The following is a 16,906-nucleotide window of genomic DNA, read 5'->3' on the forward strand; positions in this document are numbered from 1 at the left end:
TAACTAGACAAAATGATACTACTATATCCTTATTAATTATAGCTCCACCACAAGAACTATAGTTCGTCAATTATTGGACCCTCTCTCTTCACACTTCATTTCATTTCTTTCTTTGATTATAGTTTATAGCTATGGAGAATTCTTCCAAGTCAATAAAACTATTCCTAATACTCATTATTCTCAGCTCATTATTACAACTAAGTAAAGCATCTAATCCACTCACAAAGCTGAGATTTGACGTTAAAAATGGTGAGTTTAGGATATTGCAGGTTGCAGATATGCACTATGGAGATGGAAAAACAACACCGTGTGAGGATGTGTTACCTGACCAGATGTCCACGTGTTCGGATCTGAATACAACTGATTTTATTATACGTATGATTCACAAAGAGAAACCTCATCTCATTGTTTTTACCGGTATGAATTCTCTCTATTCCTTTGATTTTGTCGTGTTACTGTGTGCACATTTGACGTTGCGTTCCCACGTAAACGGACTTAATTACGTGTCACTTTTATCAAGTAATACTCCCTCCATCTCATAATAAGTGTCCCTTTAGCCAAAAACACGTATATTAAGAAATCAATAATGCTATGGGAAGTTATCCTGATATAATAAAATTAAATTTTTTTTTTCTTGATTAGAATTGAAAATCTAACAATATCAAGTTACTATGTGGCTTCTTCAATCATCATTCAGATGTTACTTTAACTTGTCACTTTTTATGTAAGAGTAGAATTGAAAAAAACTAATCAATTTGTGTCTTGGTTTCCTAAGGTGACGCTTATTATGGGACAAATTTTTTTGTATAAGTTGACAGTTATTATGGGACGGAGGGAGTATTATACTATTACTCCCTCTATTCCAAAATAAGTGTCATTTTAGCTCATTTCAAGCTCATCAAGAAAAAACAATAAATACATGGTATAACTTACTAAGTTATCCTTATTTATTAGATGTTTCTAGAGGATTGAGCAAGTAGTTCTTTGATATTTTAGATTACAAGTCACTTTTTTTGGAGTAATATTTTAGATTTAGGTGTTTTACTTTGCCTGGACACGTATATGGGGAGACTTTTCAATCATGTGATTTTTAATTACAGATGTGTGCAATGTACTAAAATGTACTTTGAATCTTATGGTTTTAAACTTGTCATATATGGTGTTTGAATTGTCAACTTACTAAATACAGAGAAAGACACTCTTTTTGAGACAAACCAAAAAGGAAAGTAAGACACTTAAATTGGGATGGAGGGAGTAGTAATTTTCATGATATGTCTGATTTGTGCTGCATCCGGCATTCTAGCCTGTTTGGCCGATCTTCCAAAATCTATTTATACGAAATGTGTTATTTTGTTAGAAGTAATTTCTAAAAAGTACTTTTGGCCGAGCTTCCAAAGGTGCTTATTGGAGAAGCTACTTTTTTCAGCTTCTCAAAATAACTTCTGCTAATACTCAAAAACACTTATTATTTTCCTAAAAGCTGGACCAAAATGCCTAAATTCTCTAAAATAAGCATCTTTTTAGGCCAAAGTCATAGATGGACCCCTGAACTTGTCCTGATTTTTCATCTAGACCCCCCAACTGAAATGCTTAAGAAATAAGTGAGCTTCACGCGTGTGCCCAGCTGGCACAAGGGGTTCAAATGGCACATTTTATCTTATGTCAGATAGTCAACATTTCAGTTGGGGGGTCTAGATGGAAAATCAGGATAAGTTCAGGGGTCCATCTATGACTTTGGCCTTTAAATAATAAAAAAATCCACTTTTGCTTCCCAAAAGTTTGGCCAAACAGGCTAGAGTGTTGAATGTTGTCAATAAGTATTTCTTAAGCATCATTATTATTGCTCGAGGAATAGGAATGAGTGTGATTTTTTTCACTTCTACGCATTTGCTATTGTTGAGTTTGATTATTGTCAAAAAGTTTATAAATTTCAGAACCAGGTACATTATATTGATTAAAGATTTGTTGCAAGTAAGGGATTAAAGTGCACGTTGAGCTGTTGCGTAGTAAATCCGTAAATATCATTCAAACTTGAACTCGAAACTCTATGCTATTACTTTTTCCAGACCATATGATTTAGTGCAGGTTTGAGATCACTTATTGAGCAACTAACATTACCTTATGTAGAGAACAAATCATCGTTTTGAATTCTTTCTGAAATCTAAGGACTTCAAAAAGCATATTCTTATCATGTTTTAATGTATATAAACAACCAACGAAAAAGTCTCCTCTTAACGACAGCTTAATAATATTGCTTAAAAAAATTTCCCTGTGCTTTGGCCTTTGTTGGCTGTGTCAAGTTAAGTGTTTCTTTAACCAACTTAACCATTGCAGGGGACAACATTTTTGGATTTGATGCCAAGGATGCTGTAAAATCCATGAATGCTGCTTTTGCTCCTGCAATATCTTCAAACATACCATGGACTGCTATATTGGGGAATCATGACCAAGAATCTACACTTTCAAGGGAAGGCGTGATGAAACATATTGTGGGCATGAAAAATACTTTATCTCAGTTGAATCCTCCTGACATTCCTGATATTGATGGTTTTGGGAATTATAATCTGGAAGTCCATGGGATCGAGGGTTCCAAGCTGGCTAATAAGTCCGTTCTCAATCTGTATTTCCTTGACAGTGGAGATTACTCTACTGTTCCGTCCATACCTGGTTATGGTTGGATTAAACCCTCTCAACAGTTCTGGTTTCAACGCACCTCTAAGAAGCTTAAGGTACCGCAACTAGTGTTGCCAACATGTGTGAAGTCTTTAATTTGGTGCTGTTATATTGATCACTTATCTCTACTTGTTTAAAAAATATTATATTAGTCACACTTGTGAGCACTAACACTAATTCAATTAGCCTTTCAAATGCAGAGAACTTATTCTAAGAAGGCTCCTGCTCCAGGCCTTGCTTACTTTCATATTCCGTTACCTGAATATGCAAACTTTGACTCATCAAACTTCACTGGGGTTAGACAAGAAGGCATAGGCTCTGCTTCGATAAATTCAGGCTTCTTCACCACTGTGGTGGAAGCTGGTGATGTAAAGGCCGTATTTGCGGGCCATGATCACATAAATGATTTTTGCGGCAAGTTGATGGACATAAATCTTTGCTATGCTGGAGGCTTTGGATATCACGCTTATGGGAAGGCTGGATGGTCAAGGAGGGCAAGGATGGTAGTAACATCTTTGGAGAAAACAGGAAAAGGAGGGTGGGGAGCTGTCAAATCTATTAAAACATGGAAGCGACTTGATGATGAACATCTTACTACCATCGATACTCAGGTGCTCTGGAGCAAGAGCTCTACCGGTAAGGTTCTGAGAATGTAACTTCTCATCTCAGGCTTTGGGCTGTCCCGAGTTATATTATAATTCCAATGGTACTTTTTAGTTAATTTAGTTGGATCAATACATGTGAAACTGTTTGGGACTGGTGTTCAGTGGAAGTGTGCTGACATGTTGCTGATTGTTTGTTGCTCTTTCATCTGAGCTACGTTCCGATTTCAAAATGAGCATCAGATTTTTTAGTATGCTGCATGGTGTAGTGAAGAAATTGCGTTCATTAGACATCATATATGCTCCTATCACCATCCGTATATAACTTTAAAGACTTGCTCTATGTGTATAACAATGAAAGTAACTAACTATCTGCATATGCTCTTGTCGACTATCTGTATTTAATTTTCCAAACTGATACATAGAGGTATATTAGTCAGTTGGTATCAAAGGATTAAAGAGTAGAACTTCATTCAAGTATTTAGTTTAAAAGTAACCATGCGACCTTTTGGTATTAGGGCATGTCTTACTTGATTTTTAATGTGAGAAGAGGAGGCAGTGTCTGCATTAAATGGTGTATTCGGTTTTCCGTGGAAAAATTTCTTGTTTTAGAATGAACTGCTTTGATGTTGTCTATTATCTAAAGTACATGGAAATCCTTATTGGATTTTAATGTTTTCCACAATAAATTTAAAATATTAACTGTCAGATACGGTCTGATTAACCCAAAAGATTGAGATGTTATGCAGAAAACCGAGGCCCCTAATGTGCAAAATGATTTGTTTTATACTGGAAAATTATAAGCCCAGCTTTAGTTCCTCAATAAAACTTTTCCATTCTTTCATCAGAGGACTATTATTTTAGCTGCTAGATTAGTCTATAAGCCAAAGTATCTTAACATGTTAATATATTCTGGGGTTGTTTAGTTTACGAACTAGTTATGTTGGGATTATAATGCAGGAATTGCTTATACTGTGAATAATCATGTAGGAATTGTTACCCGCTGAAGAATATTGCAGGTATTGTTATGTGGGGCAGAGCTTTTATATCTCTAGTTACTCGTTTGCATGCATTTGCTAATACACATAATGTTATTACACATTCTATCCCGTTGAATACAATACATAGATTCCCTCATATCTTTGTGTTGGTTTTGATGATAGCGGAGTTAATAAGAGCAGTGAACGTTGTATTATGTTATGTGGTGCCTATATTTCTTGTATGACCAGATTTTATGTTGGGACTATTTCTGTTAATGCGGTAAGGTAAACCGAACAACCCCTTACGTGTGTTGGGTAGTAAAAAAGAGATGTTCAGTGTGGAAGAGATTTCAAATCACAGAGTATGACTCAGAGTGTATATAATGTCAAAGTATTAACTGTGGTTGAGTCGTTTTTTCAAGAGTTTCCTGTTTGATCTCCGTTGTAACGATGTAAATAGACTACTTTTTATGTTCAGCTAATCATCTGTCAAGTGCAATTAAACTTTTTGTGTTTTGTAGAAGATATTCCTCATTTCTTCTTCATGGATTGTTCTCTTGTTTCCCTTCCCTTCATGTTTCAATGTGTATACTATGTCTAGCTCAATTAGCAGTTGTTACTACCTTAGGTAATTTAGTACGTATCTGATCTTCCAAGACCACGTCTCTCTTTTAATATTAATGGATTTTCTTTTAACAGGTGCTCGTAGAAAAAAGCCTATCGGCCACCAGTAAGAAGTCTTATTACTGAAGCATGAGCACAAATTGGTAGCAGAAGCTTCTTCAATTTGCTTATACTGGAAAATTGTGTACGTGTTATCAGGGTTATTTACTCAGGTAAAAAGTTCTTTAACGTGTAATGTTAAAGCTGATGTAGGAGCAGCAATATATGCAGGTCACAGTCAGAGACTCAAATAGGGACCCAATTATGTAGTGAAGAAAGATAATATAGTTTGTGTTTCAAAGAGATGTACTACTATAAAGATGTTCTGCCTTTCTTCTTTTTTTTTTCATGCAATTATTCTATTTATAAAAATATGGTACCTGAGGGCTGTCGATTCTGTTATTCTCAGTTGCAATTTTCTCTGTTTATTGGGATTAGCTGATGGGTATTACTGGGCAACCTTTTCATCTCATGAAGTTCTTTTAAGATATATTACTATAGTATTGGCTAAAAACCAGAAGGTTTATCAAAAACATTTTTCACTACTCCACAAAGGTAGGTAGCGTTCATGTACACCCCACTTGTGAAATCACAGAGAGTATGTCGTATAATTAGCTTTAAACTGTACTGACTGCGACTACGTGAGAAATAGGAACCTTGTGACCTTGGTTAGTATGGTGCAAAAAGAATAGCACTTCCAAAATGGAGCAACTGTTTAATTACGAAATCTCACACGACACGTTTAATTTAAACATCACAAGATTGAACAATCTCCCTTACTTTCTTAAAACTTCGTATCAATTAAACTAAAACACTTGAACGAAATGAGAAGTGAGTATTGTTGTCAATGTACTGGGGAAGGGAAGAAAAGTATCATTCAGATGACTTTTCTTCACAAGGATTAAGCTTTCACGTCAATTAACCATCATGTTGCTCAAGGTCACATGCAAATTTTGTGATGGTGAAAACCAAGATTAATACCCAACATTTATAATTAATAAATTACTGTAGGATCGTCCATTACAAAAGAGACCCCAGCCAACAAGAATAGTTTCGTAGTTAGCTTCTGTCTCACATAGTTGATATTCTTCTTTTACATGGTTCAGATACAAACAGCTTGAAATTTCAATAGCAGAAAGATCCAACATTATCACAAGAAAAATCTCCGTCGACTTGTATCCATCTCCGGCTGAAATAGAACAGGATAAACAAGTTCAGAATTCATCAAGTATGGAAAAACACGAGCTCCAGTTAAAAAGTTTATACGAACAACACATCATTTTTTCGACATGGATTACCTTGTGAACCCCTTCATTATTCCCCACCCTTTGTATCAAAAGTACCATGTTGAAGACTGATTAATTTGAGAGTAAATCGAGGACCACATTCCTGTAAGTTGAAAAACACAAAATCAACGTCAGGCTATATATGTACACAACGTATCTGAGATAATAATAATCAGTTGAAACTAAGGTTTAGTCGTCATAGCACTTATATTATGTCCGAAATAGAGATTACTGTGAGACTTGGAGAACTTCTAGATAATATTTTCGACTAATATTAAAGTGTTCAATAGGATATACAGTACTTTTTATTGTAAGTGTTCAAATAAATCTTTTTGAAAACTTCAAATAATTATATACTAAAGAACATTTTCGTCATTCTACCATTAAGGGCCTGTTTGGAAACCCACCTGGTAATTGGAATTGGTGTAATTACTAGGGTAGTAATTACACAGCCTAATAATTACACAGTTGTGTAATTACAATGACCTGTTTGTTTGTCGTAACGTAATTACCGTGTAATTACAAGCGTGCTGTTTGGTTGCACCAGTGTAATTACACAGTCAGTTTAATTTAAAAATAAATTTAATTAGCAAAAATTTAAAATTAATATTTAAAAAATATTGCCTTTATAAATGATATTAAATTAGTTATTTAATAACATATTGTTTCTTGAAAATATATTAATTAATAATCATATATTTGTAACTAATATTGTAACAAAAATAATTGATATATATTTTTCAAATTAATATTTAATTTTAATTAATTATAAAACTTAAAAGAAGACTTTTTTTGTGAGAACGTCATGGATTAGATGTTTGACAAAAAAATGCTATTAATAAATATAATGCCATAACATTATTCAAATGTTTGACACAAAAAAATCCAACAAATATAAGTGAAAAATAAACAACATGCAATGTGAAAGCAAATAACTTAAAATTGGAAATATAACCTAAATTCAAAATCCAAAAGAAAAAGTTCAATAAAATACTCTTATGTCAAATTTCAACATTACATAAGTAAGTTCCAACGTAACTTAAGTAAATAATTCAAAATAAAGGAAAAATATAAGTCTATAACCTCATTCACAATGAAATTCTACTTTAATAACGTCACTCGTTATATGTCAAGTTTGTTAATGACTCATTCTTTCCAATATTAAGAGGTGTAGTTTCAAATATTAGAATAATAACAAGGTTATGCTAAATGAATAAAATAAAAAATTAAAAAATACGAGCAATTATATGGAACCACAAGAAGTAAAGGTTGGGAATGAGAAGAAAGAAAATGAAAAATAAATAATATAAAAAGAAAAATACATTTTAAAAAATAAAAAAAAAATTCAAAAGTAAAAATAAAAAAGAAATTAAAATAATAGAAATTAAAAATAAAAAGAAATTAAAGTAAAAAAAAAATAAACAAACTAAAAAGTAATCAGCAATTTACACCCAATTCTCAGCCCCCCTTGAGAATTGGAGAGTGTAATTACACCCTGTCAATTACACCCAATTCCCACCTAACTGTGTAATTATTTGGTCAAATAAACAGGTCAAATTGTGTAATTACATCAAATTACACCCAATTCCAATTACTTAGGTAGCTTTTCCAAATAGGCCCTAAAAAATTCTAGAAACAATACATAAGAGTGGGTTTCCCACTCGGATCCTCAACATGTCTTAAATATACTAAAGGGCATTTTCGTCATTCTACCATTAAAATCTAGAAGAATGATTAAAAAATTGAAATGGTAGACGAGACATGGCGGCTTCTCTGAAAAAAACAAAACTGAATTGGAAAAAAAAAAAGAGACCTCTTAAACAAATATTTATTAGTAAGAGTTTATTCTATTATATTATTATTTTTCTACTATTATAGAAGAGTGGGTTTGGTTGTCAACGCACTCTTCTATAATAGTTAAGTTAAAATAGTTTTAAAAAAAAAATTTAAGGTGAGATCCACGTGAATAAGTAGGAGATAAAAAAAAATAAGGTGGTGTCCACGTGAAGAAGTAGGAAACAATTGCAAAAGGAAAAAAAAATTAAGGTGGGGTTCGCGTGAAGAAGTAGGGGACAATTGCAGAAAAAATAAAAAAATAGGACATTTAAATAATGATAATAAGTTCAGAAAATGGTAAAGGTACGCTTAGAGAAAATTTATAGAAAAAAAATTCAGGAAAAAGGAAATAACGATTTAAATTGAACACAAAAACCGTTAAAGAAGTCATAAAACCAAAAAATTTAAAACTTATACCTTTGGGTAAGGATAAAAATGCACTAAGGAGCCGTCTGGACATGATTTCATCTCATGAGATGAAATCATGTTTGGACATGTAATTTGAATTTCCTAAGTTGCAGTGTTTTTTATAAACATAAAAACCCCACAAGTTGTGAAAACCATAAAAAAAAAATCAATTCTTATACAATTTTACCAAATGAGTAAATCATAGTTCATAATAAAATTAATACGCTACTAGAAGGCCTTTCTAAAAAATACAACATCAATTGATCAAACTTTAGTTCAATAAAAAGAAAAATTTAATATGAATAGTAATGTAACTACTCTTTAATATAATCTTCCCACATGGTAAACATAATTGGTAAATATATTTTACCAACTTCCAGATTAATATCTAATACAAATGGTTGGTAAACATGATTGGTAAATATATCTACCAACTTATGGATCTTTTTTTTATAAAACATAAATATATGGATCAAATTTTACATTTATATTGTTTGAAATCATGGTTTCAAATCCCAAATCATGTCTTTTTGGATGATTTGGATTCCATCTCATGAGATGAAATCGCATGTCCAAACGCCTACTAATTGTAGACACATATGTCTCATACAAATAATGAGGAATAACATCAAGAAGACGGAATATAAACAGTCAAGAAACATATAAACATATATACTTAAAAATTTAAGACTACAACAGATGCTAACACATGAAAGCGCTTTTCAGTGTTGTTGAGTAGAAAGAGATGATGGCATGAAACTCGATAGCAGAAGGTGTATTTCAAATCTTTCAATTGAAGAACCAAACCAGAAAAGTCATATATGGGAGAAACGGATTAAGTAAAATAATTTATTGACATTTTCAATTAATTGAATTATAATATTTTCTATAATAAAAAATTCATAATTATATTACTAAAAGGTACTCTCTCTATCCTATTATGTGACATAGTTTGATTAGGCACGAAGTTTAAAAAAGAAAGAAAAAATCTTTGAAATTTGTGATCTAAAACAAGTCATAGATATTTGTGTGGATTTAAATCATCTCATTGAAGGTAAAAGGGGAAGTTTCAAGTTAAATGATTTCTAAACATAAAAATATATCATTCTTTTTTAGACAAACTAAAAAAAAAAGTGCGGTACTATTTCTGTTGGGCCTGTGTTAGCACGGGTTTTCGTCATCTAGTATTTTGTATTAACATGAGTAAGGCCCCGTTTGAACATGGTTTGAAATTATGATTTGAAACCATATTTAGACATGTAATTTGGATTTTTTCAGGAGTATTTTCTCTTATAAACATAAAAACCCCACAAGTTGTGAAAACTATCAAAATATTCTCAATTTTTATATAATCTTACCAAATGAGCAAGTCATAGTTCATAACAAAATTAATACACTAATTCATAACAACCGACTCAAAATTAATACTAGAAGACCTTTTTAAAAATACAACATCAATTGATCACATTTTAGTTCAATAAATAAAATTAAACTATGGGTCCTTTTTTACAAAATTAAAAAATTGGTAGACATAAATAAAATTTGGTGGAAGTTAATGAAATTGGTAAATGATTGATGGGGGTAATTGTTAAAAATATCTACCAACTTATGGGTCTTTTTTTATAAAATATAAATTTATGGGTTAAATTTTATATTTAAAAAAGTTAAAACCATGGTTTCAAACGCATGTCCAAACGTTGGTTTGAAACCATGGCATGGCCAAACGCCTACTAAGTAGGAGTTTGGACATGCGATTTGAAATCATGGCTTGAAATCAGCATTTGGACATGCGATTTCATATGGTTTCAAACCATGGCATGGTCAAACACCTACTAAGTAGGAGTTTGGACATGCGATTTGAAATCAGCGTTTGGACATGCGATTTCATATGGTTTCAAACCATGGCATGGCCAAACGCCTACTAAGTAGGAGTTTGGACATGCGATTTGAAATCATGGTTTGAAATCAGCGTTTGGACATGCGATTTCATATGGTTTCAAACCATGGCATGACCAAACGCCTACTAAGTAGGAGTTTGGACATGCGATTTGAAATTATGGTTTGAAATCAGCGTTTGGACATGCGATTTCATATCATGGTTTCAAACCATGGGATGAAATCTCAAATCATTCAAAAAGGCATGATTTGAGTTTCAAACCACGATTTCAAACCATGTCCAAACGTAGCATTTCTGATTTTATTGTACCCTCTCTGATTTTACACTTCATTTCATTTCTCCTTCTTTTTGTATTTTCTTTTGAATATTTTTGTTGTTATTATAATAAAATTGAAGCGTTTTTTAAAAGTTGAAGTCACAATTTTTTAATATAAGAGTATATGTATATTTAAGTCAGATAAGCTATAGTTACCGATTTACTATATCGCAAAACACTAAAATCGAACTTAAAGATATTGAATCATACCGAATTAATTAGGTATAAGGATATACTCCCTCCGGATAAAAAAAAGAGTTTCTACTTAGTCATTTGCACACGACTTAAGAAAATACTAAGAGCCCATTTGGCTTAGCTTATAAGTTGGTTTGACCAAAAAACAGCTTGTAAGCCCAAAAAAATAAGTTGGGTTACCCCAACTTATTTTTTTTGTCTTATTCTAAGCACTTTTTTAACTTATAAGCTGGTTTGCCAAATACCTAAAAAATAAAAAAACAGCTTATAAGCTAGTTTGACCACTTATAAGCCAATCCAAACGGGCTCTAACTCCTAGAGGAACAAAAATAGATAAATTTGACTAAATTACGTGTTGTGATTTGATCATTTAACACTTAAAAAGAGCAATTTGAAGAGATAAAGGTTAATTGTTTCTTAATTTGATAAGTGGACAGTGAACAGTCTTTTTGAACAAAAACAAGAGTAAGTGGATACTTTTTTTTAATTCGGAAAGAGCATTATTTTTAAACTAAAATCCAAAATTACCGAACTGAAATTTTTTACTCCATCTATCTTAGTTTATGTGATATATTTTTCTTTTTATTCTGCTCGAAAAAAATAATATATTTCTATATTTAAAAAATAATTTAATCTTAAACTTTCCCTTCTACCCTTAATTGTAATAAATAATTTAAAGTCAGTCAACTATCTATAAATTAGCCTAGTCGGTCACGCAGACTGTAATAAATAATTTAAAGTCATTCAACTATCTAAAAATTAGCCTAATCGGTCACGCAGACTGTAATAAATAATTTAAAGTCAGTCAACTATCTAAAAATTGGCCTAGTCGGTCAAGCAGACTGTAATAAATAATTTAAAGTCATTCAACTATCTAAAAATTAGCCTAGTCGGTCACGCAGACTGTAATAAATAATTTAAAGTCAGTCAACTATCTATAAATTAGCCTAGTTGGTCACGCAGACAGAATCCGACAAAAAAACATGTCGTGATCAAGTATTTATTAACTCGACAAAATGATACTACTATATCCTTATTAATTTTATTATATATAGCTCCATCACAAGAACTATAGTTCGTCAATTATTGGACCCTCTCTCTGCACACTTCATTTCATTTCTTTCTTTGATTATAGTTTATAGCTATGGAGAATTCTTCCAAGTCAATAAAACTATTCCTAATACTTATAATTCTCAGCTCATTATTACAACTAAGTAAAGCATCTAATCCACTCACAAAGCTGAGATTTGACGTTAAAAATGGTGAGTTTAGGATATTGCAGGTTGCAGATATGCACTATGGAGATGGAAAAATGACACGGTGTAAGGATGTGTTACCTGACCAGATGTCCACGTGTTCGGATCTGAATACAACTGATTTTATTATACGTATGATTCACAAAGAGAAACCTCATCTCATTGTTTTTACCGGTATAAATTCTCTCTATTCCTTTGATTTTGTCGTGTTACTGTGTGCACATTTGACGTGACTTAATTACGTGTCACTTTTATCAAGTAATACTCCCTCCGTCCCATAATAAGTGTCGCCTCAGTCAAAAACACGCATATTAAGAAAACGATAAGTTTACCAAATTATCCCGATATAATAAAATTAAATTACTTTTTTCTCTTAGTTAGAGCATGCATAAATAGTAAACCTTTTGACATTGAGAATCTAACAATATCAAGTTATGTGGCTTCTCCAATCATCATTCAGATATTGTCTAAGGGTAGAATTAGAAAAATTAGAAAAAATTAGTCAATTTGTGTCTTGATTTCCTAAGATAACACTTATTATAGGACAATTTTTTTTAGCTAAGGTGACACTTATTATGAGACGGAGGGAGTATTATACTACTACTCCTCTGTCCCAAAATAAGTGTCATTTTAGTTCATTTCACGCTCAGATGTTTCTAGAGGATTGAGCAAGTAGTTCTTTAATATTTTAGATTACAAGTCACTTTTTTCGAGTAATATTTTAGAATTAAGTGTTTTAGTTTGACTGGACACGTATATGGGGAGACTTTTCAATCATGTGATTTTAAATTAAAGATGTGTGCAATGTACTAAAATGTACTTTGAATTTTATAGTTTTAAACTTGTCATATATGGTGTACGAATTGTCAACTTACTGCCATCTGAGAGAAAGGCTCTTTTTGAGACAAACCAAAAAAAGAAAGTAAGACACTTAAATTGGGATGGAGGGAGTAGTAATTTTCATGATATGTCTGATTTGTACTGCATCCGACATTCTAGCCTGTTTGGCCGATCTTCCAGAATCTATTTATGGTGAAATGTGTTATTTTGTTAGAAGTAAATTCTAAAAAGTACTTTTGGCCGAGCTTCCAAAGGTGCTTATCGGAGAAAAGTACTTTTTTCAGCTTCTCAGTATAACTTCTACTAGTACTTAAAAACACTTATTATTTTCCTAAAAGCTGGGCCGAAATACCTAAATTCTCTTAACTTCTACTAGTACTTAAAAACACTTATTATTTTCCTAAAAGCTGGGCCGAAATACCTAAATTCTCTAAAATAAGCATCTTTTAACTAATACAAAATTCCACTTTTGGCTTCCCAGAAGTTTGGCCAAACAGTCTAGAGTGTTGAATGTTGTCAATAAGTATTTCTTAAGCATCATTGTTATTGCTCGAGGAATAGGAATGAGTGTGATTTTTTCCACTTCTAACTGCATTTGCTATTGTTGAGTTTGATTATTGTCAAAAAGTTTATAAATTTCAGAACCAGGTACATGGTACTGATTAAAGATTTGTTGTGAGTAAGGGATTAAAGTGCACGTTGAACTGTTGCGTGGTAAATCCGTAAATGTCATTCCAATTTGAACTCGAAACTCAATGCTATTACTTGTTCCAGACCTTTTGATTTAGTGCAGGTTTGAGATCATTTATTGAGCAACTAACATTGCCTTACGTAGAGAACAAATCATCGTTTTGAATTCTTTCTGAAATCTAAGGACTTCAAAAAGCATATTCTTATCATGTTTTAATCTATATAAACAACCAAAGAAAAATTCTCCTCTTAACGACAGCTTAATAATATTGCTTAAAAAACTATCCCTGTGCTTTGGCCTTTGTTGGCTGTGTCAAGTTAAGTGTTTCTTTAACCAACTTAACCATTGCAGGGGACAACATTTTTGGATTTGATGCCAAGGATGCTGTAAAATCCATGAATGCTGCTTTTGCTCCTGCAATATCTTCAAACATACCATGGGCTGCTGTATTGGGAAATCATGACCAACAATCTACACTTTCAAGGGAAGGCGTGATGAAACATATTGTGGGCATGAAAAATACTTTATCTCAGTTGAATCCTCCTGACATTCCTGATATTGATGGTTTTGGGAATTATAATTTGGAAGTCCATGGGATCGAGGGTTCCAAGCTGGCTAATAAGTCCGTTCTCAATCTGTATTTCCTTGACAGTGGAGATTACTCTACTGTTCCGTCCATCCCTGGTTATGGTTGGATTAAACCCTCTCAGCAGTTCTGGTTTCAACGCACCTCTAAGAAGCTTAAGGTACCACAACTAGTGTTGCCAACATGTGTGAAGTCTTTAATTTGGTTCTGTTATATTGATCACTTATCTCTTCTTGTTCAAAAAATATTATATTAGTCACACTTGTGAGCACTAACACTAATTCAATTAGCCTTTCAAATGCAGAGAACTTATTCTAAGAAGGCTCCTGCTCCAGGCCTTGCTTACTTTCATATTCCGTTACCTGAATATGCAAATTTTGACTCATCAAACTTCACTGGGATTAGACAAGATGGCATAAGCTCTGCTTCGATAAATTCAGGCTTCTTCACCACTGTGGTGGAAGCTGGTGATGTAAAGGCCGTATTTGCGGGCCATGATCACTTAAATGATTTTTGTGGCAAGTTGATGGACATAAATCTTTGCTATGCTGGAGGCTTTGGATATCACGCTTATGGGAAGGCTGGATGGTCAAGGAGGGCAAGGATGGTAGTAGCTTCTTTGGAGAAAATAGGAAACGGAGGGTGGGGAGCTGTCAAATCTATTAAAACATGGAAGCGACTTGATGATGAACATCTTACTCCCATCGATACTCAGGTGCTCTGGAGCAAGAGCTCTGCCGGTAAGGTTCTGAGAATGTAACTTCTCATCTCAGGCTTTGGGCTGTCCCGAGTTATATTATAATTCCAATGGTACTTTTTAGTTAATTTAGTTGGATCGATACATGAGAAACTGTTTGGGACTGGTGTTCGGTGGAAGTGTGCTGATGTGTTGCTGATTGTTTATTGCTCTTTCATCTGAGCTACGTTCCGATTTCAAAATGAGCATCAGATTTTTTAGTATGCTGCATGGTGTAGTGAAGAAATTGCGTTCATTAGACATCATATATGCTCCTATCACCATCCGTATATCACTTTAAAGACTTGCTCTATGTGTATAACAATGAAAGTAACTAACTATCTGCATATGCTCTTGTCGACTATCTGTATTTAATTTTCCAAACTGATACATAGAGGTATATTAGTCAGTTGGTATCAAAGGATTAAAGAGTAGAACTTCATTCAAGTATTTAGTTTAAAAGTAAATTAGGGCATGTCTTACTTGATTTTTAATGTGAGAAGAGGAGGCAGTGTCTGCATTAAATGGTGTATTCGGTTTTCCGTGGAAAAATTTCTTGTTTTAGAATGAACTGCTTTGATGTTGTCTATTATCTAAAGTACATGGAAATCCTTATTGGATTTTAATGTTTTCCACACATAAATTTAAAATATTAACTGTCAGATACGGTCTGATTAACCCAAAAGATTGAGATGTTATGCAGAAAACCGAGGCCCCTAATGTGCAAAATGATTTGTTTTATACTGGAAAATTATAAGCCCAGCTTTAGTTCCTCAATAAAACTTTTCCATTCTTTCATCAGAGGACTATTATTTTAGCTTCTAGATTAGTCTATACGCCAAAGTATCTTAACATGTTAATATATTCTGGGGTTGTTTAGTTTACGAACTAGTTATGTTGGGATTATAATGCAGGAATTGCTTATACTGTGAATAATCATGTAGGAATTGTTACACGATGAAGAATATTGCAGGTATTGTTATGTGGGGCAGAGCTTTTATATCTCTAGTTACTCTTTTGCATGCATTTGCTAATACACATAATGTTATTACACATTCTATCCCGTTGATTACAATACATAGATTCCCTCATATCTTTGTGTTGGTTTTGATGATAAGCGGAGTTAATAAGAGCAGTGAACGTTGTATTATGTTATGTGGTGCCTATATTTCTTGTATGACCAGATTTTATGTTGGGACTATTTCTGTTAATGTGGTAAGGTAAACCGAACAACCCCTTACGTGTGTTGGGTAGTAAAAAAGAGATGTTCAGTGTGGAAGAGATTTCAAATCACAGAGTATGACTCACAGTGTATATAATGTCAAAGTATTAACTGGGGTTGAGTCGTTTTTCAAGAGTTTCCTGTTTGATCTCCGTTGTAACGATGTAAATAGACTACTTTTTATGTTCAGCTAATCATCTGTCAAGTGCAATTAAACTTTTTGTGTTTTGTAGAAGATATTCCTCATTTCTTCTTCATGGATTGTTCTCTTGTTTCCCTTCCCTTCATGTTTTAATGTGTATACTATCTCTAGCTCAATTAGCAGTTACTACCTTAGGTAATTTAGTACGTATCTGATCTTCCAAGACCACGTCTCTCTTTTAATATTAATGGATTTTCTTTTAACAGGTGCTCGTGGAAAAAAGCCTATCGGCCACCAGTAAGAAGTCTTATTACTGAAGCATGAGCACAAATTGGTAGCAGAAGCTTCTTCAATTTGCTTATACTGGAAAATTGTGTACGTGTTATCAGGGTTATTTACTCAGGTCAAAAGTTCTTTAACGTGTAATGTTAAAGCTGATGTAGGAGCAGCAATATATAGTTTGTGTTTCAAAGAGATGTACTACTATAAAGATGTTCTGCCTTTCTTCTTCTTTTTTTCATGCAATTATTCTATTTATAAAAATATGGTACCTGAGGCCTGTCGATTCTGTTATTCT

The 16,906-nt window shown here is 32.9% G+C and overlaps 2 protein-coding genes across 2 annotated transcripts; both read left to right on the forward strand.

Moving 5' to 3' along the window:
• The first annotated feature begins 41 nt into the window (after nt 1-41).
• Nucleotides 42-5,320, forward strand: LOC132065365 (probable inactive purple acid phosphatase 29). The gene is made up of 4 exons (XM_059458734.1): nt 42-417; nt 2,335-2,729; nt 2,874-3,309; nt 4,955-5,320. The coding sequence occupies exons 1-4, from the start codon at nt 132-134 to the stop codon at nt 4,987-4,989; spliced, it is 1,152 nt and encodes a 383-aa protein (XP_059314717.1). The 5' UTR covers nt 42-131; the 3' UTR covers nt 4,990-5,320.
• Nucleotides 5,321-11,893: 6,573 nt separating this feature from the next.
• On the forward strand, nt 11,894-16,781 carry LOC132065367 (probable inactive purple acid phosphatase 29). The gene is made up of 4 exons (XM_059458736.1): nt 11,894-12,286; nt 13,995-14,389; nt 14,534-14,969; nt 16,596-16,781. Exons 1-4 carry the CDS (start codon nt 12,001-12,003, stop codon nt 16,628-16,630), a joined length of 1,152 nt encoding a protein of 383 aa, XP_059314719.1. The 5' UTR covers nt 11,894-12,000; the 3' UTR covers nt 16,631-16,781.
• Nucleotides 16,782-16,906: the final 125 nt, after the last annotated feature.

The sequence above is a fragment of the Lycium ferocissimum genome, chromosome 7 (genome assembly GCF_029784015.1).
Source record: "Lycium ferocissimum isolate CSIRO_LF1 chromosome 7, AGI_CSIRO_Lferr_CH_V1, whole genome shotgun sequence".
Lineage (NCBI taxonomy): Eukaryota > Viridiplantae > Streptophyta > Magnoliopsida > Solanales > Solanaceae > Lycium > Lycium ferocissimum.

Excerpts from the sequence above, each read along its gene's own strand:
- LOC132065365 (XM_059458734.1), top strand. The coding sequence starts at position 132 with ATGGAGAATTCTTCCAAGTCAATAAAACTATTCCTAATACTCATTATT. Across the intron at positions 418-2,334 it reads TCATCTCATTGTTTTTACCG|GGGACAACATTTTTGGATTT; the intron begins GTATGAATTCTC and ends TAACCATTGCAG. Across the intron at positions 2,730-2,873 it reads GCACCTCTAAGAAGCTTAAG|AGAACTTATTCTAAGAAGGC; the intron begins GTACCGCAACTA and ends TTTCAAATGCAG.
- LOC132065367 (XM_059458736.1), top strand. The coding sequence starts at position 12,001 with ATGGAGAATTCTTCCAAGTCAATAAAACTATTCCTAATACTTATAATT. Across the intron at positions 12,287-13,994 it reads TCATCTCATTGTTTTTACCG|GGGACAACATTTTTGGATTT; the intron begins GTATAAATTCTC and ends TAACCATTGCAG. Across the intron at positions 14,970-16,595 it reads CTGGAGCAAGAGCTCTGCCG|GTGCTCGTGGAAAAAAGCCT; the intron begins GTAAGGTTCTGA and ends TTCTTTTAACAG.